At 48.8% G+C, this 25,380-nt stretch overlaps 2 protein-coding genes across 7 annotated transcripts in view; both read left to right on the top strand.

Moving 5' to 3' along the window:
- The window catches only part of CAD (carbamoyl-phosphate synthetase 2, aspartate transcarbamylase, and dihydroorotase), a 52,654-nt gene extending 51,787 nt beyond the window's left edge, over positions 1-867 (top strand). For both annotated transcript variants that reach the window (XM_082217184.1, XM_082217183.1), the window contains one exon: positions 295-867. In XM_082217184.1, the coding sequence (XP_082073310.1) occupies positions 295-397 (103 nt within the window). In that variant the 3' untranslated portion in view covers positions 398-867. The remainder of the gene's footprint in view (positions 1-294) is intronic.
- Positions 868-2,317: 1,450 nt separating this feature from the next.
- Positions 2,318-20,271, top strand: LOC309529366 (uncharacterized protein). 5 transcript variants are annotated; one of them, XM_082217405.1, is made up of 6 exons: positions 2,318-2,338; positions 13,132-13,370; positions 13,573-13,648; positions 13,928-14,010; positions 16,185-16,311; positions 16,871-20,271. In XM_082217405.1, the coding sequence occupies exons 2-6, from the start codon at positions 13,260-13,262 to the stop codon at positions 19,453-19,455; spliced, it is 2,982 nt and encodes a 993-aa protein (XP_082073531.1). In that variant the 5' UTR covers positions 2,318-2,338; positions 13,132-13,259; the 3' UTR covers positions 19,456-20,271. The 5 variants fall into 5 exon arrangements, with proteins under 5 accessions (XP_082073531.1, XP_082073530.1, XP_082073533.1 ...); XM_082217404.1 differs by lacking the exon at positions 2,318-2,338 and adding an exon at positions 2,760-2,818; XM_082217407.1 differs by lacking the exons at positions 2,318-2,338; positions 13,132-13,370 and adding an exon at positions 4,646-4,874.
- Positions 20,272-25,380: the final 5,109 nt, after the last annotated feature.

Raw genomic sequence — 25,380 nt, 5'->3', positions numbered from 1 at the left:
GCTTGATGCCTATTTTATAATTCCTCATCGTAATCCCATCTGATCCCCCCGCTCTGGATATTTGCACTCCTACCCCAGGGGTCATCTAGCCCCCCACCCCCTGCAATGCAGGAACTGGAGCTGAGTTAGAAGAGCGGCCTAACTCGCAGGGCGGGTGGCAAAGCATCTTGCACAGGAGAAGCACGTCGTGTGCAGAGCTCTGGGCCCTCGGAAGGGTGAGGGGTGTGTGTGTGGCCTGGGGCGCTTGCTGATTTGGTGGCGATCATGACCTCCCCCTGCCTTCTCTCCTTCCAGCGTGGAGGTGGACTCGGACCCGCGCGCCGCCTACTTCCGGCAGGCAGAGAACGGCATGTACATCCGCATGGCCCTGCTGGCCACCGTTCTGGGACGGTACTGAAGCCGCCTGGGCGGGACTCTGGGCCCTGGTCCGCGTCGCCCACCTGGCTCCTCCACCAAAGAGCAAAAAACGGCGCTGCAGGAAGGCAGCCTTGGGACAGCTCCATGCTGGGGGGGGGGAGCACGGGAACCTGGGGGGGGAGCAAGCTCAGGAAAGCCCCCCCCTCCCTGCCTCCCCAGCTCTTGTCTTCCAGCCTCCAGGACGGGCTCTGTGGGGCTCTTTGCCTTCCCCTCTTGGGCGGAGCTGCTTCCTGGGCCCAGCCCTGGAGACATTCCTCCTTCCCGAGGACCAAGTTCTGTTCGTTTTGGGTCTGGGTTGGTGGCCCCTTTGGCAGGCTGCAACACCCTTCAGCCCTCGCTGCTTCCCTCAAACAGCCTGCTGCCCGCAGTGACTTTTCTACACATACTAGTGAGCCAAGCGGATCCCTTTGTTTCCGTTTCTTTTTTTTTAATAAAAACAGTTGAATACAACCTACTGCTCTTTTGTGAACTGCTTTGGGGTGCCTGTGTGGCTTTCTTAATCCCACCATTGTGTAAGTTTTATTAATAAATCTGTTCCAGGGAAATGGTTTGCACAGGGATTGGATGATTCCGAGAATTTCCCATGGAGAAAACTCCCTAAGGCCTTCCCAACTAACAAAGGTCAGGGAATAAAATCAGAAACAGTGTTACCATTAAACTACAGTGGTAACTTGGTTCTCAAACGCCTTGGTACTCAAACAACATGGAACCCAAACACTGCAATTCTGGAAATGTGTGTTCTGGTTTGCGAACTTCTTTCGGAAGCCAAACGTGCTCCATTTTGAGTGGTACGCTGAGGTCTGTCTGTTTTTTGCTATTCATTTTGCTTTTTTGCGGCTTTTTCGGTTTGTTTCTGTGACTGTCGAACCCAGTTCAGTTACTGATTGACTGCAGTACGTTGATTATTGCTTTCATTTTATGGATCAGTGGTCTCATTGGATAGTAAAATCCATGTTAAATTGCTGTTTTAGGGGTTGTTTTTAAAAGTCTGGAAGGGATTAATCCATGTTTCATTACTTTCTATGGTAAAGTGCACCTTGCTTTTGGAACGCTTTGGTTTTGGAACAGACTTCTGGAATGGATTAAGTTTGAGAACCAAGGGACCACTGTACAAACTCTCTCTCTCACACACACACAAACAAGCAAGCAACGAAAGCATGGTTTTGCAGTGCAAAGAGTTGACAAGGGAGCAGGAAGAGGAGGTGAAGGCGATATTACGACGACTGCAAATGACGATCTGCCTTTGTGACTCTTGTTCAGATATCTGAAACTAAAAAGTGTGAATATATACTGCTACAGCAAGCAGCTTGAAAGCACCGTAAGGTTTGACATCATCATTGCGCTTGTTAAGAAACATCGAAAACACACCGTTTCTGCCCACACACCTGGGCCACCTCCAGTCCTCCTTCTGGCCCCCTGTGAGAGGCAAGCCAAGGACCCCCCTCCCCCCAGGGCAGGAAGGGCTTCCCCTGGGAGAGCCAGTCGGCCTGGGGGAGAGCCTGCAGTTCGCACTTCCTTGGCTCCTGCCCGGGCTCGCTGCTTCTGGCAGAGCCTTTTCCAGGCCAGCATCTCCTCCTTGTTGCAGGGATTGAGGTCCAGGTTGGGGGGGGGGGTTGCCCCTCCAGCTGATCTCAGCACCATCACGTGTGGGACACCTTGTTCCACCTGGGGCAGGTGGGAGTCCTGTCTGGAGGGTCTTCAGTCCAGGCCAAGCCTCCTGGCTGCTCTTCCTGGCTGCTCTCCTTGCTTTTTGTCCAAAGGAGCCCTCCGATTCCTCCGCTAACATCCTCCGCCCCGCGGCTCCCCCAAACCAGGGACAGGCTGGGCGCGCCAAGGGTTAAGAGCAGCTGAGCCGCATTCCTAGAGAGGACAGGAAGGGGGCGGGGGCGGGTCTTCCGGAGGCGCCCCCTTGTCTCCTCCGGTGAGTCTCCCCCTCTTTCCTGGCTCGGCCTTGGGGGTCCTGGGGGGCTTTAGGGGTTGGGGGTCCTGGGGGGCCGCTCCGCCGGGGCCTCTCCCCCCCCCGACCAGGCGAGGGGTCCTGCCATTGGGGGAAGGAGGGGGGCGGATAAGCCCTGGGGGGACGGAAAAGAAACGCGGCAAGTGAGAACTGGGGGGGGGGGGAGCCCAGCCCTGCCCTGGGGACCCCTGGCAGCTCCGCCCGGAGGGCGGGCCAGCATCCCCTGGGATCCCTCCCTGAGACGGGGTGGGGGGGGTGCAGGAGGACCCCCAAGCATCTGCTCCCTGAAGAGCCCAGACTCACGGGGACAAACTGGGCGGCTGGGGGAAATGTCGAACATGCTTCTAAATGGTTTTTAATCCCTTGCACTTTAAATTTGAAGTTTTGGGACTGAAACTGCCTTGTTTGCGCTAGTTGATGGTCTCTGGTGGGCTGGGGACTAAGGTGAAAGCTCTGCTGCATCTCTTAGAATCATAGAATCCTAGAGTTGGAAGAGACCCCAAGGGCCATCGAGTCCAACCCCCTGCCAAGAAGAAGAAGAAGAAGAGTTTGGATTTGATATCCCGCCTTTCACTCCCTTTAAGGAGTCTCAAAGCGGCTAACATTCTCCTTTCCCTTCCTCCCCCACAACAAACACTCTGTGAGGTGAGTGGGGCTGAGAGACTTCAGAGAAGTGTGACTGGCCCAAGGTCACCCAGCAGCTGCAGGAAACACCATCAGAGCACTCCTGACATATGGTTGTCAAGCCTCTGCTTAAAGACCTCCAAAGCAGGAGACTCCACCACACTCCTTGGCAGCAAATTCCACTGTCAAACAGCTCTTACTGTCAGGAAGTTCTTCCTAATGTTTAGCTGGAATCTTCTTTCTTGTAGTTTGGATCCATTGCTCCGTGTCCGCTTCTCTGGAGCAGCAGAAAACAACCTTTCTCCCTCCTCTATGTGACATCCTTTTATATATTTGAACATGGCTATCATATCACCCCTTAACCTCCTCTTCTCCAGGCTAAACATGCCCAGCTCCCTTAGCCGTTCCTCATAAGGCATCGTTTCCAGGCCTTTGACCATTTTGGTTGCCCTCCTCTGGACACGTTCCAGTTTGTCAGTGTCCTTCTTGAATTGTGGTGCCCAGAACTGGACACAGTACTCCAGGTGTGGTCTGACCAGAGCAGAATACAGTGGCACTATTACTTCCCTTGATCTAGATGCTATACTCCTATTGATGCAGCCCAAAATTGCATTGGCTTTTTTAGCTGCCGCGTCACACTGTTGGCTCATGTCAAGTTTGTGGTCAACCAAGACTCCTAGATCCTTTTCACATGTACTGCTCTCAAGCCAGGTGTCACCCATCTTGTATTTGTGCCTCTCATTTTTTTGCCCAAGTGCAATACTTTACATTTCTCCCTGTTAAAATTCATCTTGTTTGTTTTTGCCCAGTTCTCTAATCTGTCAAGGTCGTTTTGAAGTGTGATCCTGTCCTCTGGGGTGTTAGCCACCCCTCCCAGTTTGGTGTCATCTGCAAATTTGATCAGGATGCCCTTGAGTCCATCATCCAAGTCGTTGATAAAGATGTTGAATAAGACCGGGCCCAAGACAGAACCCTGTGGCACCCCACTAGTCACTCTTCTCCAGGATGAAGAGGAACCATTGATGAGCACCCTTTGGGTTCGGTCAGTCAGCTCTTAGAGGCGTTTGATACCATTGTTATTATTAACCTTCCCTTTCCCAACATTCCCAGGGCAGATGAATTCTACTCCTATTGATCCGGAACAGAGTAAAACTTAAACATGTTGCAGGATAGACCAGAGGCCATTGTATTTCATTCAGCAGAGCTTTACTGCTACTGAAGGCAAATGAGCCCAAGGGTCACAATTCAGGATTGGCACACATTCAGTATTGGGACTATCCATAAGAAATCCACTTGCAGCAGACTTAACTTAAACTTACAGTAGCTTATAATAATATGTCTAAAGCGTAACACTATACAGTGGTACCTTGGGTTACAAACGCTTCAGGTTACAGACTCCGCTAACCCAGAAATAGTACCTCGGGTTAAGAACTTTGCTTCAGGATGAGAACAGAAATCACGCAGCGGCGGCAGCAGGAGGCCCCATTACCTAAAGTGGTGCTTCAGGTTAAGAATGGACCTCTGGAACGAATTAAGAACTTAACCCAAGGTACCACCGTATGCAGAATGCCACACGAGAAGGAAGAGGGACAGAAAGAGAAGTGAAACCCAGACGCCTTCTGGTCTTACTCTTATAGTCAGCATGACCTTGACAGAAGAGAGAACAGGGACAGTCTAATCCAGCACTACTCAGCTTCTCTGAAGGAATAACCCAAACATCAAGAACCTTCTGCTTGTTTCACACAGAGAAGCTTCCAGAACCCTCTTGAACTTATTAAAATAGGAAAGATCGCTACACATCAGATCAGTACTTTCTGTACTTAGAAATGCAAACTGACAATGACAACATTAAAACTATATTTAAAACAGAAAGAAGGTGAATTCTACTTGACTTGCTTTTTAGCACTGTTCTTTGGCCCCACCTAATAATAATAATAATAATAATAATTTATTATTTGTACCCCGCCCATCTGGCTGGGCTTCCCCAGCCACTCTGGGCAACTTCCATAGAAACAAAAAATACAGTAAAATATCACAGATTAAAAGCTTCCCTGAACAGGGCTGCCTTAAGATGTCTTCTAAATGTCTGGTAGTTATTCATCGCTTTGACATCTGATGGGAGGGCGTTCCACAGGGCGGGCACCACTACCGAGAAAGCCCTCTGCCTGGTTCCCTGCAGCTTTGCTTCTCGCAATGAGGGAACCGCCAGAAGGCCCTCGGAGCTGGACCTCAGCGTCCGGGCAGAACGATGGGGGTGGAGACACTCCTTCAGGTATACTGGGTCTTTGAGGCCGTTTAGGGCTTTAAAGGTCAGCACCAACACTTTGAATTGTGCTCGGAAACGTACTGGGAGCCAATGCAGGTCTTTCAAGACCGGTGTTATATGGTCTCGGCGGCCGCTCCCAGTCACCAGTCTAACTGCCGCATTCTGGATTAATTGTAGTTTCCGGGTCACCTTCAAAGGTAGCCCCACGTAGAGCGCATTGCAGTAGTCCAAGCGGGAGATAACCAGAGCATGCACCACTCTGGTGAGACAGTCCGTGGGCAGGTAGGGTCTTAGCCTGCGTACCAGATGGAGCTGGTAGACAGCTGCCCTGGATACAGACTTGACCTGTGCCTCCATGTCAGCTGTGAGTCCAAAATGACTCCCAGGCTGTGCACCTGGTCCTTCAGGGGCACAGTTACCCCATTCAGGACCAGGGAGTCCTCCACACCAGCCTGCCCCCTGTCCCCCAACAGTACTTCTGTCTTATCAGGATTCAACCTCAATCCGTTAGCTGCCATCCATCCTCCAACCGCCTCCAGACACTCACACAGGACCTTCAGCGCCTTCGCTGGTTCTGATTTAAAGGAGAGGTAGAGCTGGGTATCATCCGCATACTGATGAACACCCAGCCCAAACCCCCTGATGATCTCTCCCAGCGGCTTCATATAGATGTTAAAAAGCATGGGGGAGAGGACGGAACCCTGAGGCACCCCACAAGTGAGAGCCCAGGGGTCTGAACACTCATCCCCCACCACCACTTTCTGAACACGGCCCAGGAGGAAGGAGTGAAACCACTGTATGACAGTGCCCCCAGCTCCCAGCCCCTCAAGACGGTCCAGAAGGATGCTATGGTCGATGGTGTCAAAGGCCGCTGAGAGATCCAGCAGAACCAGGAAACAATCGTTGTTGTTGTTGTTGTTGTTTAGTCGTTTAGTCGTGTCCACATCTTCGTGACCCCCTGGACCAGAGCACGCCAGGCACTTCTGTCTTCCACTGCCTCCTACAGTTTGGTCAAACTCATGTTTGTAGCTTCGAGAACACTGTCCAACCATCTCGTCCTCTGTCGTCCCCTTCTCCTTGTGCCCTCCATCTTTCCCAACATCAGGGTCTTTTCCAGGGAGTCTTCTCTTCTTATGAGGTGGCCAAACTATTGGAGCCTCAGCTTCAGGATCTGTCCTTCCAGTGAGCACTCAGGGCTGATTTCCTTCAGAATGGAGAGGTTGGATCTTCTTGCAGCCCATGGGACTCTCAAGAGTCTCCTCCAGCACCAGAATTCAAAAGCATCAATTCTTCGGCGATCAGCCTTCTTTATGGTCCAGCTCTCACTTCCATACACCACTACTGGGAAAACCAGAGCTTTGACTATACGGACATTTGTTGGCAAGGTGATGTCTCTGCTTTTTAAGATACTGTCTAGGTTTGTCATCGCTTTTCTCCCAAGAAGCAGGCGTCTTTTAATTTCGTAGCTACTGTCACCATCTGCAGTGATCATGGAGCCCAAGAAAGTAAAATCTCTCACTGCCTCCATTTCTTCCCCTTCTATTTGCCAGGAGGTGATGGGACCAGTTGCCATGATCTTCGGTTTTTTGATAATCATAATAATAAACTTATATGCCTCCCCTCGGACTGGGTTTCCCAGGCATTCTGGGCAGCTTCCAACAAATTAAAACGCAATAAGACAACAAACCTTAAAAACTTCCCTATACAGTGGAACCTCAGGTTACATACTTAATTTGTTCCGGAGGTCCATTCCTAACCTGAAACTGATCTTAACCTGAGGTACCACTTTAGCTAATGGGGCCTCCTGCTGCCGCTGCGCCGCCGCCACACGATTTCTGTTCTCATCCTGAAGCAAAGTTCTTAAGCCGAGGTAATATTTCTGGGTTTGCAGAGTCTGTAACCTGAATCGTCTGTAACCTGAGATACCACTGTACCTGGCTGCCTTTAGACGTGCTTTGGCCTCGCCCAGTTAGCCCTTGGGGGGTTGGCCAGCCAATAATCTGGCCCACAGAACAAGAAAGGACCCCATCCAAGTAGTGTGCCTTGAGGACGTTGGGGATTCCAAATGTTAGAAAATAAGACAGAAGCTGGAAGGAAATGGGCCCTGAAGTGGGGATGGCAGAGGAAGAGAGAGCAACTCTTGATGGTCCCCAGCTTAAGACCTGTCAGGGGATGGTTAGCTGCTTGTGCTTAAAATTGTGCCCCTTCAGAGTTTGTGCGACCCCACAAACCTCTGTGTGTGACAGAGCTCCTCAGACATGTCTGCTCTAGTCACTAGTAGAGTCTGACAGTGGCTGTCTGCGGAAGCGCTTCCAGCAAAGAAGTTCCTTAACGGAAACGCGTCTCCTGGACTCACGACGTGGCAGCTTCCGGCGAAGCATGGGTCTCCCTGCAGTTGCTTCTGACACCTCCCCGCTATTTTCGCTCGAAGTGTCTCTCACCCCTTTCTCTCCCCTGCTGCTTCCTGCCTGGGCTGCTGCGTCTCTCTCAGCATTACTGAGATCCTCCTTCAGAGACCCCGCGCTCCCCCTGCTGGTCCCTGCTTTGGCTGTTGACTCTCTCCCAGTCTCTGGGAGCCTTACCACTTCCCTGTCCTCCGATGTCAGTTCCCTGACATCCACCTCCCCTCCAGGGCCCCCCTCTCCCCCGCCCCTACTCTCTCCTCTGGGCGGTGAGGAGCTGAAACCCCTAAAAGAATCCTCTTCATCTTCAGACGTCTCGAACAATTCCCTCCATCGGTCTTCGTTCCGACTCGCTGAATCCTCCTCCACCTCGGAATCAGCGAACCCCTCCAACTCTTCTTCGTCGTCGGTGGTGGCGAAGTATTCCCTCCGGAACCTCGCCACTGGCTGGGGTTTTCTAGGGAATCTCTGATGAAAAGTTTCAATCAAAACCTCGTCATCTACATCCTCTGCCCTGACCCAGGTGTTTTCCGACTCCGGCTCCCCTTCCCACATTACCAAATACTCTACTTGCTCTCCCCTCCACCTGGAATCGAGAATCTCCGCTACATGGTAGCTGTGTTCTTTTTCCTCCATAGCTGGTCCCCTATTGACCCTCCCCTCTCTGTCCCCTATATACGGTGACAGCAATGATCTGTGGAACACTGGGTGCAACTTCATGTGGTTCGGTAACCGGAGTCTGAAAGCCACTGGGTTGACCTGTTGCGTGACTTCAAATGGGCCCAGTCTTTTGGGTCTTAACTTCTTACAACCTCCTTTAAATGGTAACCCTTGGGTGGACAGCCACACCTGGTCCCCCACCCTAATGCTTTCCCCTTCCCTTCTGGTTTTGTCTGCCTGCCTCTTATATTCCTCCTTCGCCCTGTTTAAATTAAGTTGGAGCTGGCGATGGATCGCTTCCATTTCTTCAACGAACTGTTCTGCGGCAGGAACGCTCCAGTTCTCCCCCTCCCCCCCTGGGAAGGCTCGGGGATGACACCCGTGATTGGCCAAAAAAGGGCTCATCCCCGTGGACACGTTCTCTGCATTGTTATAGGCAAATTCTGCCAACGCCAGCTTCTCCACCCAATCATTCTCTCTGTCATTCACATAACACCTCAAATATTGCTGGAGGACACCATTAGCTCTTTCCGCCTGCCCATTGGTTTCTGGATGACGGGCAGTGGAAAAATTCACCTCTACATGCAATAAGCTCATGAGCTTCCTCCAGAACCTGGAAGTAAATTGTTTCCCTCGGTCCGAAACCACCCTCAAGGGGGCACCATGCAACCTAAACACATTTTCCACAAACAATTTAGCGGTTTCTTCTGCTGTGACCGCATGTGAGCAGGCTATAAAGTGGGCCATCTTGGTTAACAGGTCTACCACAACCATAATGGCTGTCTTCCCTTTGGACCTGGGCAGATCAGTCATGAAATCTATTGCCACTGCCTCCCATGGTCTTTCCGGCGTGGGTAGTGGTTCTAATAAACCTGCCGGTGCCCGCCTCTCCCCCTTGGCTCGTTGACATCGGTCACACCCTCTCACATATTCACGCACATCTTCCCTGACCTTGGGCCACCAGAATTCCCTGGTAACCAGCCACATGGTTTTGTGTTGCCCAAAATGCCCTGCTGTGGGGCTATCGTGCAGTTGCTTGAGTACCTTTTCCCTCAATTCCCCTTCAGGTATGTATAACGCTCCCTTGTAGTACAACGCCCCGTTTCTCTCCTCAAAACCCCCGGGTTTGTCTCCCTCCCTCCTGAGACCCCTGAGTTTGTCCTGGGCGTATTCATCCTGCACCGTTCCCTCTACCAGTTCCCTTTGCCCCACCAAAGCCGCCCCACACACCCAGCGGTCCTCGGGAATGACATGGGTCTCTTCGGGTGCACCCTCTCCCTCCAAATATTCAGGTTTGCGTGAGAGAGCGTCCGCCCTCACGTTCTCCGGGCCTGGTACGTAACAAATCTCAAAGTTAAATTTGGAGAACTCCTGGGCCCATCTCAACTGCCTTTGGTTGAGCACTCGCGCAGTTCTCCAATACTCTAGATTCTTATGGTCCGTGCACACTTGCACCTTCTGTTGTGCACCAATTAGTAGGTGCCTCCATCTCCGGAAGGCCTCATAAATCGCAAGAAGTTCCCGGTCGTACACCGTGTAGTTTCTCTCAGATTTGTTCAGCTTTCGCGAAAAGAAGGCACACGGTCGCCACTCTGACCCCTCCTTCCCCGGCTGCAGAAGAAGCACCGCCCCTATGGCTCTGTCAGAAGCGTCTGTTTCGACCCTCAGCTTTTTTTGTAAATCCACATGTAGAAGTTGTTCGTCAGAGGCGAAGGCCCTTTTCAGTTCCTCAAACGCTCGCTCCGCCTCCCCCGTCCAAACAAACTTCTTTTTGCTGCTGAGACAGTCCGTGATGGGCGCCGTCAGGTGGGCGAAGTTTCGGATGAACTTACGATAAAAGTTTCCAAACCCTAGGAACCTCTGCACATCCTTCTTGGTCTTGGGTGTTTTCCATTCCAGCACCGCTTGAACCTTGCCGGGGTCCATGGCCAACCCCTTGTCTGACAAGCGGTACCCCAGGAATTCCACCTCCTTGGTATGAAACTGACACTTCTCCAGTTTCACCCACAGTCTGTTGGCTTGCAGCCTGCTCAACACTTCTCTGACGTCTCTCACATGTTGCTCCTCATTCTCCGAATACACCAACACGTCATCTAAGAAGGCCACGCAATTCTTGTAGAGCAAAGGCCCCAGTACATGGTTCATAAAGGCTTGAAAACACGCGGAGCCTGTTTGTAATCCAAAAGGCATAACGAGGTATTCAAATGCCCCCAAAGGGGTGAACATGGTGGTCTTCCATTCATCCCCTTTCCTTATACGTATCAGGTTGTACGCCCCCCTTAGGTCCAGCTTTGTAAAAATCTTTCCTTTTCGCACCCTGGTCAAAATATCATCAATCCTGGGCATAGGAAAAGCCGCCGGCTCTGTCACTGCATTTAGGGCCCGAAAGTCACATACCAGCCTCGGCTTGTCCGTGTTTTTTTTATCCACAAAAAACACTGGGCTACCCCCCGCTGCCTTGGACTCTCTGATGAAGCCTCTCTTCAGGTTCTTGTCAATGAACGCTCGCAACTCCTGCATCTCCCTGTCAGACATGGCATACAACTTGCCTACAGGAAGCTGTGCTCCAGGGAGTAAATTGATCTGGCAATCAAAGGGCCTATGCGGGGGTAGTTGGTCCGCTTCCTTCTCGCTGAACACGTCGCTGAGATCAGCATACTGTGGTGGCACCTTCCCCTTCTCCATTACTTCCGTCCCTGCTAGGGTGGCTTGGGCCCCTGCTGACCCCTTTTCCGCCCTGCAGTGTTCTAAGCAGTGTGCGGAACCGAAGGAAACCACTCTTTGATGCCAGCCCACCAGCGGATCATGTAGGGCTAGCCAGCTCATTCCCAAAATAATGGGAGCGCCTCCCAAGGTGGCCACATTAAACGCTATCAGTTCTGTGTGCCTTGCCACCCTCATTATCATTGGGACGGTCTGCAAGCTGACGCCTCCTCCCAACAGTTCCCTGCCATCGATCGTGGTCACCTGCAGGGGGTTGCTTAAAGGGATAGTCTGTATCTGGTGCTCAGCCGCAAACTCCTTGCTCATGAAATTGCAGGAGCTGCCTGAGTCCAACAGCGCCTTTATTTTTAGGGGGTGTCCATTTTGCAGCTCTAGCGACACTTCAATCACTAGAGCAGGTCGAGGAGCTTCTGGCACTGGCACTTGGGGAAGGGGCACTTTCACTGCTCTTTGGCCTGGCTGCAGTGCCCTGCTGGCAACCAGGCGTTGGCTTTTACCTGCTCCGTTTCTCCCTGCTCTTCCCCCTCAACAGCTCCCACCATCCCTTGCCATTCCTTCCTCTGGGGGCAGACTCTGGCAAAGTGGCCTGGCTGTTGGCAGAGATAGCATTTCCGGGCTCCCTTTCCCTCCTTCTTCGCCCCCTCACTGGGCTTTGAAACTGCGCGCGCGCGGGCTGTTCCGATTTCCATCGGCTCTGCCGGCGGGAAAGCTGGCTCAGGAATGTCTGGAATGCGTAACTCCTTCCAACGTTCCCCTCTCCCTTCCCGCCTCTCCAAGGCTCTTGCCTCCTGGCGCGCTCCAATGGTCAGCGCAGATTTGGTCAGCTGATCCATAGACACCGCCCTGGGGCTCCTGGCCAGCTCGTCTTTCACAGCTGAAGAAAGACCTTCTTCAAATAGCATCTGAATGGGTGCTGCCGATAAATCCCACCCCAATCTGTGAATCAGCATGGTAAATTCAGTCCAGTACTCACGGACAGATCTGCTTCCCTGCTTGCAAGCCATTAGCTGTCTGCGCACCACCCCTTCCTCAATATCGCTGGAAAACATGATATCCATTGCACGAAAGAATTTCATAGTGTCCTTTAGGATATCGTTGTGCGTTGCCATCAGGGGTCGAACCCAGTCCCGCGCCCCCTTCTCAAGATGCCCAATTACGAACGCAACTCGCGATTCCTCATCAGGGAACTCATCAAACTGCACATTCAGAGCATATTGCATCTCAGTCCTAAAGGCATGGTAATCCTTGGGGTCCCCCCCAAACTTCTGCACCAATCCTGGTACCTTTCTGGGGAACTGAGTGGTTCTCCCCTTTTTGTCAGCATCCTGAGCCCTTCTCTCCTCGAGCCTCGCCGTCTGCAGCGCAAGTTGGACCTCCAGAGCTTGATACCTTTCTTCCAAGCTTGGACCAGCTCCAACCCCTGCCTCTCCGGTTCCGACTGGGTTGCTCATGATGCTTTCTCCTGCACAGGCAGCGTACAGAGACTGTCAGACTGCTGTCAGGGGATGGTTAGCTGCTTGTGCTTAAAATTGTGCCCCTTCAGAGTTTGTGCGACCCCACAAACCTCTGTGTGTGACAGAGCTCCTCAGACATGTCTGCTCTAGTCACTAGTAGAGTCTGACAGTGGCTGTCTGCGGAAGCGCTTCCAGCAAAGAAGTTCCTTAACGGAAACGCGTCTCCTGGACTCACGACGTGGCAGCTTCCGGCGAAGCATGGGTCTCCCTGCAGTTGCTTCTGACACCTCCCCGCTATTTTCGCTCGAAGTGTCTCTCACCCCTTTCTCTCCCCTGCTGCTTCCTGCCTGGGCTGCTGCGTCTCTCTCAGCATTACTGAGATCCTCCTCCAGAGACCCCGCGCTCCCCCTGCTGGTCCCTGCTTTGGCTGTTGACTCTCTCCCAGTCTCTGGGAGCCTTACCACTTCCCTGTCCTCCGATGTCAGTTCCCTGACAAGACCCCAACTATGGCCTAGTGTCTAAATTATATTCACTACAAAATACTCACTTGCCCATCATCATTCTGTCTTCACTTCTTCTCCTGACCTTGTATCAATCTGATAACAGAACAATGTATTTGCTTTGTAGGATTTGTGAGCAACTCTAAATCAGATAGAACTTGACAGAAGACTAAAGGGTTCCTTCCAATTTCTTGGAGGCTTCCTGAGAGCACCAATGGATAAGCAAGACAGTTCCTGGCTGCCCTTCTGCCGGAGATGGAGAGCTGGGTGAGGGAATGTGGAGCAGAGACCACTTCCCAGGCCCTGGCCCTGGCCGAAGGTTTCCTCGTGAGTCAGGCAGAGGAGAGAAGGCAAGCAGAGCAGCAGGTGAGAGAGACTTTCCTCTGGAAACTCCCAAGAGGCTCCCAACATGAGGGAGAGTATTCCCAAAACTGCTCTTCTAATGGCTCACCACCTTTTGGGAAGCAAGGGATGAGATCTGCTCCCCTACAGTGCTTTCTTCGGTCATTCCTGTTCTAATCCTTCTCCCTATTCTCTGTTTTGATCCTTGTTGCTCTTTCCGGGAAAGGATCCGTTTGCAGAAATGGACCCAGAGTCCTCTGAGGCACAGAGGTCTCCGTTGGACACCAGAGGGAGACCACTAGGTAAAGAGGAAGGAGTTTTTCTTCTCATTCTGTGGATCTTGAAACTATCTGTGGGTTCTGTTCATCTTTTTTTGGGGGGAGCACTTGGGGCCAAGAGCGCCAAGGAGGGGAGATGTATTTTGACCCAAAGTAAGTTTGAAATGAGTACAAATGTCTAAATACACTTTGCAAGAAAGACTTTTTCGAAGGCCCATCTGTCGCCTGAAATGTGCTGCTGAAGCTCTGAGAGACGCAGGAGCTGATGGCTTCCCTTTGACTTTTGTCTCTCGTCTCTCGCAGGTGAAAGACGGATGCCCCCCAGACCTCCTCATCCATCTTTTCATGAGAACGGAGGAGAAGCAGCAGCTGTGGAAACAGATCTGGTATGGGGAAAGAGCTTTGTGGGGAAAGAGTCAGAGGAGTGCGGCAGCCAGGGAGCCTCTGGGCCAGAACGAACTTCTCCTGCTCAAAGTTTTTTTTGTTTCATTCTCTTGATTTTCCATTTTTCTGCTTCATCTCAGCCCCCGCCAAGGCGTCCCACGTGAATTCCTGAGATGCATAAAGTCCTTCTACATCAACCTTTAACTTTTCCTGGCCCCTTTTCACACCTTTCACCTCTCCTTCTGTGCATTTAGTTTTCTCCTCCACCCCTTTTAACCCAGTTTCCACTCTAGTTGTTCTCACATTTAATTCCTTCATTTCCCCCATCATTTCTAACATTGTATTTTATTTTATTTTCAGTTTGGGTGGCTAATGCACCCACAGTTTCTTTAAAGTTGTTTAAATTCTAGTTTAAATTCTGAAAAAGGATCAGCAAGTTCAGATCTGGGACCCTCTTGCAAAAAAACCTTTCTGCCTGGTTTCACTACTCTTAAATTCAACACCAGTATTTTCTCAACCTCAAAGAGCTTTCAAAACAAAGATCCTTTCCCACCAAGTCCCAAGCTGCTTGGCCTTATCAACCCTTTGTCAAGGTCACGTCACAAAACCTGGAAAAATACAGCATTTGGCTAGTTTCCCTTTGTTCTAACCCCTTTACCAACACCTAGTTTTATCCTAGAATTATAAATGAAAGGATCAATGCAAATTTACAAATCCAAATTGAAAAGGATAATGGTCTTCCATACATATATACTTTGTCATATTCTAAAATATAAATGTATAGAAATATAGAAATTTATGTTATAAAAGTATAAGACATAGAGGTGTTAAATTAAGAAGTGAAAGAAATATGTAAATAACAGTCTTTTACACAGGGCTATTTAGTATGTAAAATAAAGTAGTCCAAACCGTAAAATTTATCTCAGTTCCAGTTGGTTTAAACAAAAAAGCAAAACACAAGAGAATTTGACTCCATTTGCTGATACTCAATGTCCAGTGAAAATATAGTTTAGTATTCCAATGTAGTTTTAATTCCAAAATAATCTTTCCAGAATATAATTATAATCCACTTTCTTTGTTCTTGAAACTTGACACAGTATTAAGTCCCAGTTGTTTTCTCCAATCTCTCAAGATTCTTTAAGTTTTAAAAGTATTAATAACTTAACCAATTAATAAAAAAAATCCCTTACTTCCACCAGGTTTGTTCTCAGTCAGAAATCAGTATGTATCTCCAAATTCCATGCTAATGTAACTGTAGTTGCAGTCTATGTCAAGTCTCAATACGCTCTCAAGTTCAGATCTACTTTAGTTCAAGTTTAATGTTTAAAAAGTCAGTAAAATATCCAAATTGGTATTTAAAAAGCTTTGTATAATCCTTTGTCTTTGTCAGCCATTTGTTGTTGTTTAGTCGTGTCCGCCTCTTCGCGATCCCCTGGACCAGAGCACGCCGGGCCCTCCTGTCTTCCACTGCCTCCCGCAGTTTGGTCAAACTCATGTTCGTAGCTTCAAGAACACTGTCCCACCATCTCGTCCTCGTTCGTCCCCTTCTCCCATTAGCTGGCTTTAACTCCAAAGGTTGATCCACAGTTTCCCACTTGTAAAAGTTCTAATGTGGTTAAAATACCCACAGACTGGAGTAGACTTCCTTTTTAACCTCCTGTTTTTTGCCGAATAAGTAATAAATTTTCCTTCTCACCTTGCGATCGGTTTGAAATAATTTGGAAAGATAGTCCACTGCTGGCTGGTTCAGAGACTACACTACGCAGAGTCACGCTGGTGTGTAGATCGCCGGCTTTTCTCTCGGGTTTCTTGCCCACTCGCTTTTTGGTACAGGGGCAGAGACTGGAGCTACCGAGTTGCCATGTGCTGTCTGCAGGACATCACGACACCTCAAATACCCCCTTGAGGCATTTTGGGGGTGCACCTCGCCTGATCACTTCCCCCGATCCACTGCAGAGCAGAGTTTGACACAGCTTTCAAACTCGCAGTCCGTTTGCCATTCACACATACCCAGAAGTCCCATTAAATCATTAAAATAGGCATCCAGACCTAAAACTTGCAGCAAAATAATCCCATTAAAACAACACAACAAGGAATGGGCAGAAAACAACTGAGCAATGTATAGTGGATAATCTTTATGCTGTCTCAGAAGAGGACCTTTTTCCTTTTCCTTCAGGGTCCTCTGTGCTTTGAAGATGTCGCTGTGTATTTCACAGAGGAGGAGTGGGCGTTGCTGGATCCTGACCAGAGAGCTCTGCATAAGGACGTCATGGAGGAGAATCGTAGGATTGTGGACTCTCTCAGTAAGGCTTCCTGTTGGACCATAATATCTGTTTTTAAATCATGATACATATATAAATATTTTGATGGCACTTGACAGCATCTGGGATTCTCCTTCCCCACAGCTCACCTTGAATCTACTGTTCTGTCTGCAAATATTCTTGCCCCACATATGCCTTTTTAAACCATGACCAGGCTGCTCTGAGCTGCCCAGACCTTCTTGAATGTAACCTTCCATGTGTTGGCAGAAGAAGTAGCAGCTTCTGTGAGGTTTTCTGTTTTTGCTTCGGTCACTTTCTGGTTGACCAAAGAGACAACTGGCCTTGCAGATGGAGAAGATTCCATGATTAGGCCAAACAAGATCCTTCCCGGAAGATGCCAATCTGTTTGAATCTCAGGTTCCCATCAATCTGTGTGTCAATGAGAGTCAACAAAGGCAGTGAACCTCGTAGTAAGGCCTTAGATCTAACTCCCTTGAACTCTTCATTGATCACAAACATTCATTAGCAGTGCTCCATAATTTGAATAATTTGGGGCTCCATTTCTTCCTGAGGTTCTAATCTGTTTCTCTCTTTGATGCAGGTGGTGATGGATTGAAAATTATGAACAAGGGAGACATTCACAGAGTGGGGAAGGTGTATAAATATTTGGAATGTGGAGAGAGCTATATTCAGAGCTCTTATTCCACTTCCCATAAAATAAATTCCATTAGGAAGAATCACTATCAGTGCTTGGAAGGTGGTAAGACATTTCGTCAGAAGAAATGTCTCGCTTTCCATCCAAGAACTCACAGCAGGGAGAAACCATATCAGTGCATGGAATGCGGAAAGAGCTTCAGTCAGCGGTCCAATCTCACGACCCATCAAACCATTCATACAGGAGAGAAACCATATCAGTGTTTGGAATGTGGAAAGAACTTCAGGAAGAAAGCTAAGCTTATGGCTCATCAAAGAATTCATACAGGAGAGAAACCATATCAGTGCATGGAATGCGGAAGGCACTTCAGGCAAAGAGCCCATCTCACATCCCACCAAATTCTTCACAGTGGGAAGAAACCCCATCACTGTTTGGAATGTGGAAAGAGCTTCAGTTACAGGCATGTGCTCAAGGCCCATCAAAGAATTCATACAGGGGAGAAACCATACAAGTGCCTGGAATGTGGAAAGAGCTTCAGTCAAAGGGTTGCACTCACAGCCCATCAAATAATTCACACAGGAGAGAAACCATATCAGTGCTTGCAATGTGGAAAGAGCTTCCGTCGGAGGTCCCATCTCACTTCCCATCAAATAACTCACAGTGCGGGGAAAACCCATAAGTGCTTGGAATGTGGAAAGTGCTTTAATCAGAGATCCTATCTCAATTCCCATCAGAAAATCCATAGAGGGGAGACACCATATAAGTGCTTGGAATGTGGAAAGAGCTTTAGTCACAAGGCTGTGTTTAAGGCCCATCAAAGAATTCACACAGGGGAAAAACCATATCAGTGCTTGGAATGTGGAAAAAGCTTCAGTCAAAAGGCTGTGCTCACAGCCCATAAAAGCATTCACACAGGTGAAAAACTGTATCAGTGCTCAGAATGTGGAAAGAGCTTCAGTCAGAAAGCTAAGCTCATGGCTCATCAAGGAATTCATACAGGAGAGAGACCTCATAAGTGCTTGGAATGTGGAAAGAGCTTCAGGCAGAGGGGGCATCTAAAGGGTCATCAAAGCATTCATACAAAGGAAAAACCATATCAGTGCTTGGAATGTGGGAAAAGCTTCAGGCGGAAGAATATTCTCACTTCCCATCAAACAATTCACACTGGGGTGAAACCATATCAGTGCTTGGAATGCGGAAAGCACTTCAGTCATAGGTCCCATCTCACATCTCACCAAATAACTCACAGTGGGAAGAAACCCCATCACTGTTTAGAATGTGGAAAGAGCTTCGGTCACAGGGCTGTGCTCAAGGCCCATCAAAGAATTCATACAGGCGAGAAACCATATCAGTGCGTGGAATGTGGAAAGAGCTTCAGTCGGAAGGACCATCTCACTTCCCATCAAACGACTCACACTGGGGTTAAACCATATCAGTGCTTGAAATGTGGAAAGACTTTTAGTCGGAAGGATAGTCTCACTTCACATGAAAGAATTCACAAAAAAAAAGGACCATATAAAAGCTTCAGATGTGAAACGGACTTCATTAAGGGATCCCAGTTCACTTCCCATCAAATAACACACAGTGGTGAGAACCCGTACCAGTGTTTGGAATGTGGGAAGAGCTTCAAGTGGAAGAGAAGTATCATTTGCCATCAAAGCATTCATACAGGGGAGAAACCATATCAGTGCTGGGAATGTGGGAAGAGCTTTTCCTGGAAGACAAATCTCATTTCCCATCAGAGAATTCATACAGGGGGGGCACCATATCAGTGTTTGGAATGTGGAAAAACATTCAATCAGAAGTATACCCTTACTTCACATGAAAGAATTCACAGAGGGGAGGGAGGATATAAGTGCTTTGAATGTGGGAGGAGTTTCAGTAGGGGCTCCCAGCTCTCTTCCCATCAAAGAATTCATACAGGGGAGAGACCATATCAGTGCTTGGAATGTGGAAAGAGCTTCAACAGGAAAAAAAGTCTAACGTCCCATCAAATATCTCATTCAATGGATGAACCCTATCAGTGCTTGGAATGTAGAAAGAGCTTCAAATCAAAGAGAAGTCTCACTTTACATCAGAGAATTCATACAGTGGCGAAACCATATCAGTGCCTGGAATGTGGGAAGAGCTTCAGTCGGAATGAACATCTCACTTCCCATAAAACAATTCACAGTGAGGAGAGACCGTATCAGTGCTTGGAATGTGGAAAGAGCTTCAAATCAAAGAGAAGTCTCACTTTACATCAAACAATTCATACAGGGGAGAAGCCACATCAGTGCTTGGAATGTGGAAAGAGCTTCAGTCGTAAGGAACATCTCACTTCCCATAAAACAATTCACCGTGAGGAGAGACCATATCAGTGCTTGGAATGTGGAAAGACCTTCAAATGGAAGAAAAGTTTCACATTCCATCAAAGAATTCATACAGGGGAGAAACCATATCAGTGCTTGGAATGTGGAAAGAGCTTCATGCAGAGGTCTAAGATGACAATCCATCAAAGAACTCACAGCAAGGAGAATCATAGCATTTGAAGATGGCTGACACATCTCCTCTTAATCTCCTCTTTTTGGGACAAAACATATCCAGCTCAGAACTCTGGGTATAGGGCGGTGTATCATTTTGGTCTCCCTCCTCTGCACGTGTTCCAGCTTGACAATATCCTCCTTTTATTGTGGCGTCCAGAACTGGACCCTGTACTCCAGGTGTGTTCTGACCAAGGCAGAAGGGAGCAGTAACATTACTTCTGATGATCAGGACACCAGATGTCTGTTGATGCAGCCTAAAATAACATTAGCTTATTTTACTGCTGCCTCACATTGTTAACTCGTGTTAATCTTGTGGTGTACTACGATCCCTAGGTCCTTTTCACATGTACGGCTGGCAAGTCTAGGGTTCATCATAGGAATCAAGGAATTGCAGAGTGCTGAGGGAGCACAAGAGTCATTGTTCAACCCTTTCAGGAATCTCAAGTAAAGCATCCATGACAAATGGCCATCCAAGCTCTGCTGAAAACTTCCAACGAAGGACAGTCCACCACAGGTTTATGGGTGAATCAGAGGACAAAGGGTATCAGAAAAGATTATGAACATCAGTTACAGCAGCAGGAAACCCATTTTATTTTTATGTTTAAATCCATTCATCCAGGGGGACGTAACTCTGAATTAGACCTCAATTGCTTTATTTGATTATCTGTATCCTTGCTGTTTCTTTGAACTGTGGTTTTAAGCTCGGTCTCCTTGTTATCAGTATCACCTGGGGCTGGCTATATATATTTTTCAAAAAATGTTGTTAGTAACAGTGACTACATAATCGCATGAGCACTGTTCCAGAGTATTTTTCATTCTCATGTATATAGAATCATAGAATCATAGAGTTGGAAGAGACCACAAGGGCCATCGAGTCTAACCCCCTGCCAAGCAGGAAACACCATCAAAGCACTCCTGACATATGGTTGTCAAGCCTCTGCTTAAAGACCTCCAAAGTAGGAGACTCCACCACACTCCTTGGCAGCAAATTCCACTGTCAAACAGCTCTTACTGTCAGGAAGTTCTTCCTAATGTTTAGGTGGAATCTTCTTTCTTGTAGTTTGGATCCATTGCTCCGTGTCCGCTTCTCTGGAGCAGCAGAAAACAACCTTTCTCCCTCCTCTATGTGACATCCTTTTATATATTTGAACATGGCTATCATATCACCCCTTAACCTCCTCTTCTCCAGGCTAAACATGCCCAGCTCCCTTAGCCGTTCCTCATAAGGCATCGTTTCCAGGCCTTTGACCATTTTGGTTGCCCTCTGGACACGTTCCAGTTTGTCAGTGTCCTTCTTGAATTGTGGTGCCCAGAACTGGACACAGTACTCCAGGTGAGGTCTGACCAGAGCAGAATACAGTGGTACTATTACTTCCCTTGATCTAGATGCTATACTCCTATTGATGCAGCCCAGAATTGCATTGGCTTTTTTAGCTGCCGCGTCACACTGTTGGCTCATGTCAAGTTTGTGGTCAAACAAGACTCCTAGATCCTTTTCACATGTACTGCTCTCAAGCCAGGTGTCCCCCATCTTGTATTTGTGCCTCTCATTTTTTTTGCCCAAGTGCAATACCTTACATTTCTCCCTGTTAAAATTCATCTTGTTTGTTTTGGCCCAGTTTTCTAATCTGTCAAGGTCGTTTTGAAGTGTGATCCTGTCCTCTGGGGTGTTAGCCACCCCTCCCAGTTTGGTGTCATCTGCAAATTTGATCAGGATGCCCTTGAGTCCATCATCCAAGTCGTTGATATTATATCCTTCAAAAAAAAGATTGGGTATATAACCTTTTTATGTTTATAATTTCCACGCTATTTGAAGTTATTGTTATATATGTGCAGGTCATCGTTTGAATATTTTATTTTCAGTTAATGAAGAAATTACACATCTTTTTACTTATGAGTGTTTGTTGAACTAATTGGCTGGTGAAGAACTGAAAGAAACAGTAGTTGCTATCCGGAAACACTGTTCAGCAGTTCAGAGTTGGACATTTTCTGATTATACAAAGCTTTATAAGCTTGATCTCTGCCGGGTAAAGTCTGGCACCGTGACTTATTCAAGGACTTTCAGAGACTTCCGTTTGATAGTTGTGATGTTTTGCATTATTTCATAAAGTTTTCTATACTGTAATTGTTTCTGGCCATCGTGGTGCTTTCGATATTGCTGTATCTTATCCAATCAGCAGGACAATGTTTTACCTTTGGGAGTTAATGTGACATTAGTTTATGAAGTAGGTCTTCTACAAGGAAAAATGTTTAGAATTTATCAGGCTCCGTTAAGCTTGTAGATAGTCCCTTTCTATACAAGTGTATTGTTGTTTAGTCGTTGAGTCGTGTCCGCCTCTTCGTGATCCCTGGACCAGAGCACGCCAGGCCCTCCTGTCTTCCACTGCCTCCCGCAGTTTGGTCAAACTCATGCTGGTAGCTTCAAGAACACTGTCCAACCCTCTCGTCCTCTGTAGTCCCCTTCTCCTTGCGCCCTCCATCTTTCCCAGCATCAGGGTCTTTCCCAGGGAGTCTTCTCTTCTCATGAGGTGGCCAAAGTCTTGGAGCCTCAGCTTCAGGATCTGTCCTTCCAGTGAGCACTCAGGGCTGATTTCCTTCAGAATGGAGAGGTTTGATCTTCTTGCAGTCCATGGGACTCTCAAGAGTCTCCTCCAGCACCAGAATTCAAAAGCATCCATTCTTCGGCAATCAGCCTTCTTTATGGTCCAGCTCTCACTTCCATACATCAGGACTGGGAAAACCAGAGCTTTAACTATACGGTCCATTGTTGGCAAGGTGATGTCTCTGCTTTTTAAGATGCTGTCTAGGTTTGTCATTGCTTTTCTCCTAAGAAGCAGGCGTCTTTTAATTTTAATGCAAGTGTATTAGAGTCCAATAAATTCTAAAAAATGTTTTTGCTGCTAGAGATGTAATTAGGAAAATGCTTTTTGGAAACGTATGTTCATAGGATGTCCAAAGCTTGCATTTTGGAGGAAAGTATTAAGGTGCATAAATACTACAGACCAACTTTATATGTGTTGACAACTGGTTAATGTAAATGAACTCTTTGCATCCTTCCAGCTGATAAAAAAACTGTTATTTATTTGCTGGAAAGATAATGCCAAGGTCCCCTTTGAACGATGGATACTATTCTTGCAACATAGGAATGTAGATTGTGGAGAAAGACAATGATATTTAGAATGCATTTATAAAAACAATGAATTGTTAATAATATTTTACTTGTTAGAATAATCGTTCCACTTATATACCTACATATTGTATTGTATCACAGTGTAAAGCAGTTTCCTTTGGTTTGGTTTGACCTTTCTCCATCTTTCTCACTTCATTTCTCTTCTGAAAGTTGACAACAAAATAGAAACCCGTCACGCTTCTGCCTGGTTGAACAGACCCCCATCACTACTTGAAGTGAAGCCATGTGACCTTGGCTTTCAACTTCCTTTTGACCCAGGGTCTCACTGGGGATCCTCTGTTTTCCTCAGAGTCAGATCAGTTGGCCTGTGTTTCACAACTGTGCATTTTACAAAGAATACAACATTAAGGAGTTAAGTGGAACCGCAGTGATCCAGGTGAATGTAATTAAGGTCCAGCTCCTGATTCACTGTTTTTTGTGACTCATTCACTGTCCCTTAAAAGAAGGGAAAACGTGTTTGCATGCCAGTAATAGCAGTGGTAGAGAGGGAAGGGCTAGAGGAGGGTCTGAATGCAGAATGTGAACTGAGGGGGGGGGAGTCCATAGGGTGAGCTTGTATTTTGCCCAGGACATCCAGCAGGAGTCTTACTGCTGTGGGAGCCAGCTGGGAGAATGGCCAGAGCGTGGAAGGGGCCGGAGAACCTTCCTCCAGGAGAATAACGGGACTGGCAGGCAGCCTTGGACTCCTAGCACAACCGCACTGTTGTCCTTGCACTTAAAAGAACTGCACCCTCTGGGGAGAGAGAGACTTTGTGTTGAGACCTTGTATTGGACTGGTTACCTGTTTGCTCATTAAATGAATTAAAGACTCGTCTTCCTCCGTCTCTGTGAGATGTGGTTATTTCATCCTCGGGGGATGCTGCACTGTAGAAACGCAACCAACCAGATCCTTGGGTTCCCCTCGGCTAAGCTATGGACCCCCTCCCAGAGGAGGCAGGGCTTTAGCCCATGCACGGCTTCCCCCAGCCACCCATCCATTTGGAGAGCTGGTCTACCTGCGGCAGATTCTGCAGTCCCCCTCCGGGCATTTGGCCCTTTCTGCCCAAGCCCGTTCAAGGTGTGAAGGGAACACGGAAACGGCATATCCCTTCCCATCACAGCAGTACCTCTTTATCTCCTTGCACTTGTGTGCTTTTTTGAACACTTGGGTTGGCAGAAGCTGGGACAGAGCAATGGGAACTCACGCCATTGTGTGGATTTGAAGGGCTGACCTTCCGCTGGACAAGCTGAAGAGGCTGAGGGGGGGATGCAGGCGAGAGTTTGGATTTGGATTTGATATTCCGCTTTATCACTACCCTAGGGAGTCTCAAAGCGGCTAACATTCTCCTTTCCCTTCCTCCCCCACAACAAAGACTCTGTGAGGTGAGTGGGGCTGAGAGACTTCAGAGAAGTGTGACTGGCCCAAGGTCACCCAGCAGCTGCAGGTGGAGGAGCAGAGACGCAAACCCGGTTCACCAGATTACGAATCTACCGCTCTTAACCACTACACCACACTGGCTACAAGAGAAAGAGAGAGGCACCTGTTGGCTGACTCTATCTGCCATCTGCCGGTCTAGCTGCTCCATGCTTTGGAAGCCCACCCACCCGGTCTACCCCCAGAGGCCAGGACTCTAGGACCAAGGTTGCCCCCGAGAGAGAAGGCAGGAGGGAGTCGCCATGGGGGGGGGGTCAGGTGCATCCACCTGCCTAGGTCAAGTAAAACAATAGAGGTACTCACCTAACTGACCAACCCAACCAAGGCCTGCCCCCCCCAAAAACCCTTGGCTATGCCCCTGGAGCTGCCTGTGGAAGAACCGCGCCTTGGGGCTGGTGGAGAGAGGGAGGGCTTCCCCCAAGCAGCCAACCGGTCTACGTGCGGGAGAGCCTGCAGCCTCCCTCGGGGCATCCAGCCCTTTCCGCCCGATCCTGCTCCAGGTCTGGGGTGTGCGGCGGCTCCTTGAAGCCTCACCATCCCTCACTAGGGAGGAACTGAGGAGCCGTCCACTTTTAACAGCGGTCTCTGAAGTTCCAGAACTGTTCTGTCCTGAAGTTCTCACCCTGGGCCAGCAGGGGGATACTGAAGATGGTTTTCACTCAGGTCCACATATGCAAAGAAGGAATTGAAAGTGACATTCAGTGATTGTAAAAAAATTCAGTGTATCTGCAGAAGTGTGCATGCACACGAAAGCTCATACCAAGAACTAACTTAGTTGGTCTTTAAGGTGCTACTGGAAGGGATTTTATTTTGACCATGGCAGACCAACACGGCTACCTACCTGTATTCAGTGATTGGATAGTTATGGGAAGTTGTTACTGTTGCTTTGTAGTGGAGCTCTATATAAGCAGGCAGCTGAACCCTTCTGTCCTGTCCTGTGAGGAAACCAGAGCTGTCTGAAGAATCGCTGTGTCCTCTGATCTGTTCACCCCCGACTTAACAGGGGGGACGTGCCTAAGGGGCGGGGAGGGGAGGCTCGGCGGGGCAGGCAGGCTGGCCCGGCCTCCCGGGGGAAGCGGCGGGGGAGAGGCCTGCCCGGCCCGCCTGCAGGGCGCTCTGCCCATGCTCCGCTCTCCGCTCTCCCTCTCCCCACCCCGCCCAGCCCCCTTCCTCGCCTCCCCTCTGGCTCCCTGAACCCCAGGGGTGGGGCTGGGGTTCAGAGCCCCAGGCAGCGGGGGCTCCCCTGGCCCCTTCTCGGCTCCCTGCTTCGGCCCAGCCTTTTCCTCCCCCCAAACGAGCCCTCCCTCGGGAGGGACCAGCTGGGCGG

This window comes from Podarcis vaucheri (genome assembly GCF_965113315.1).
Source record: "Podarcis vaucheri genome assembly, chromosome: 3".
Taxonomy (NCBI): Eukaryota; Metazoa; Chordata; class Lepidosauria; order Squamata; family Lacertidae; genus Podarcis; species Podarcis vaucheri.
This window is presented reverse-complemented; position numbering and strand designations above follow the sequence as displayed.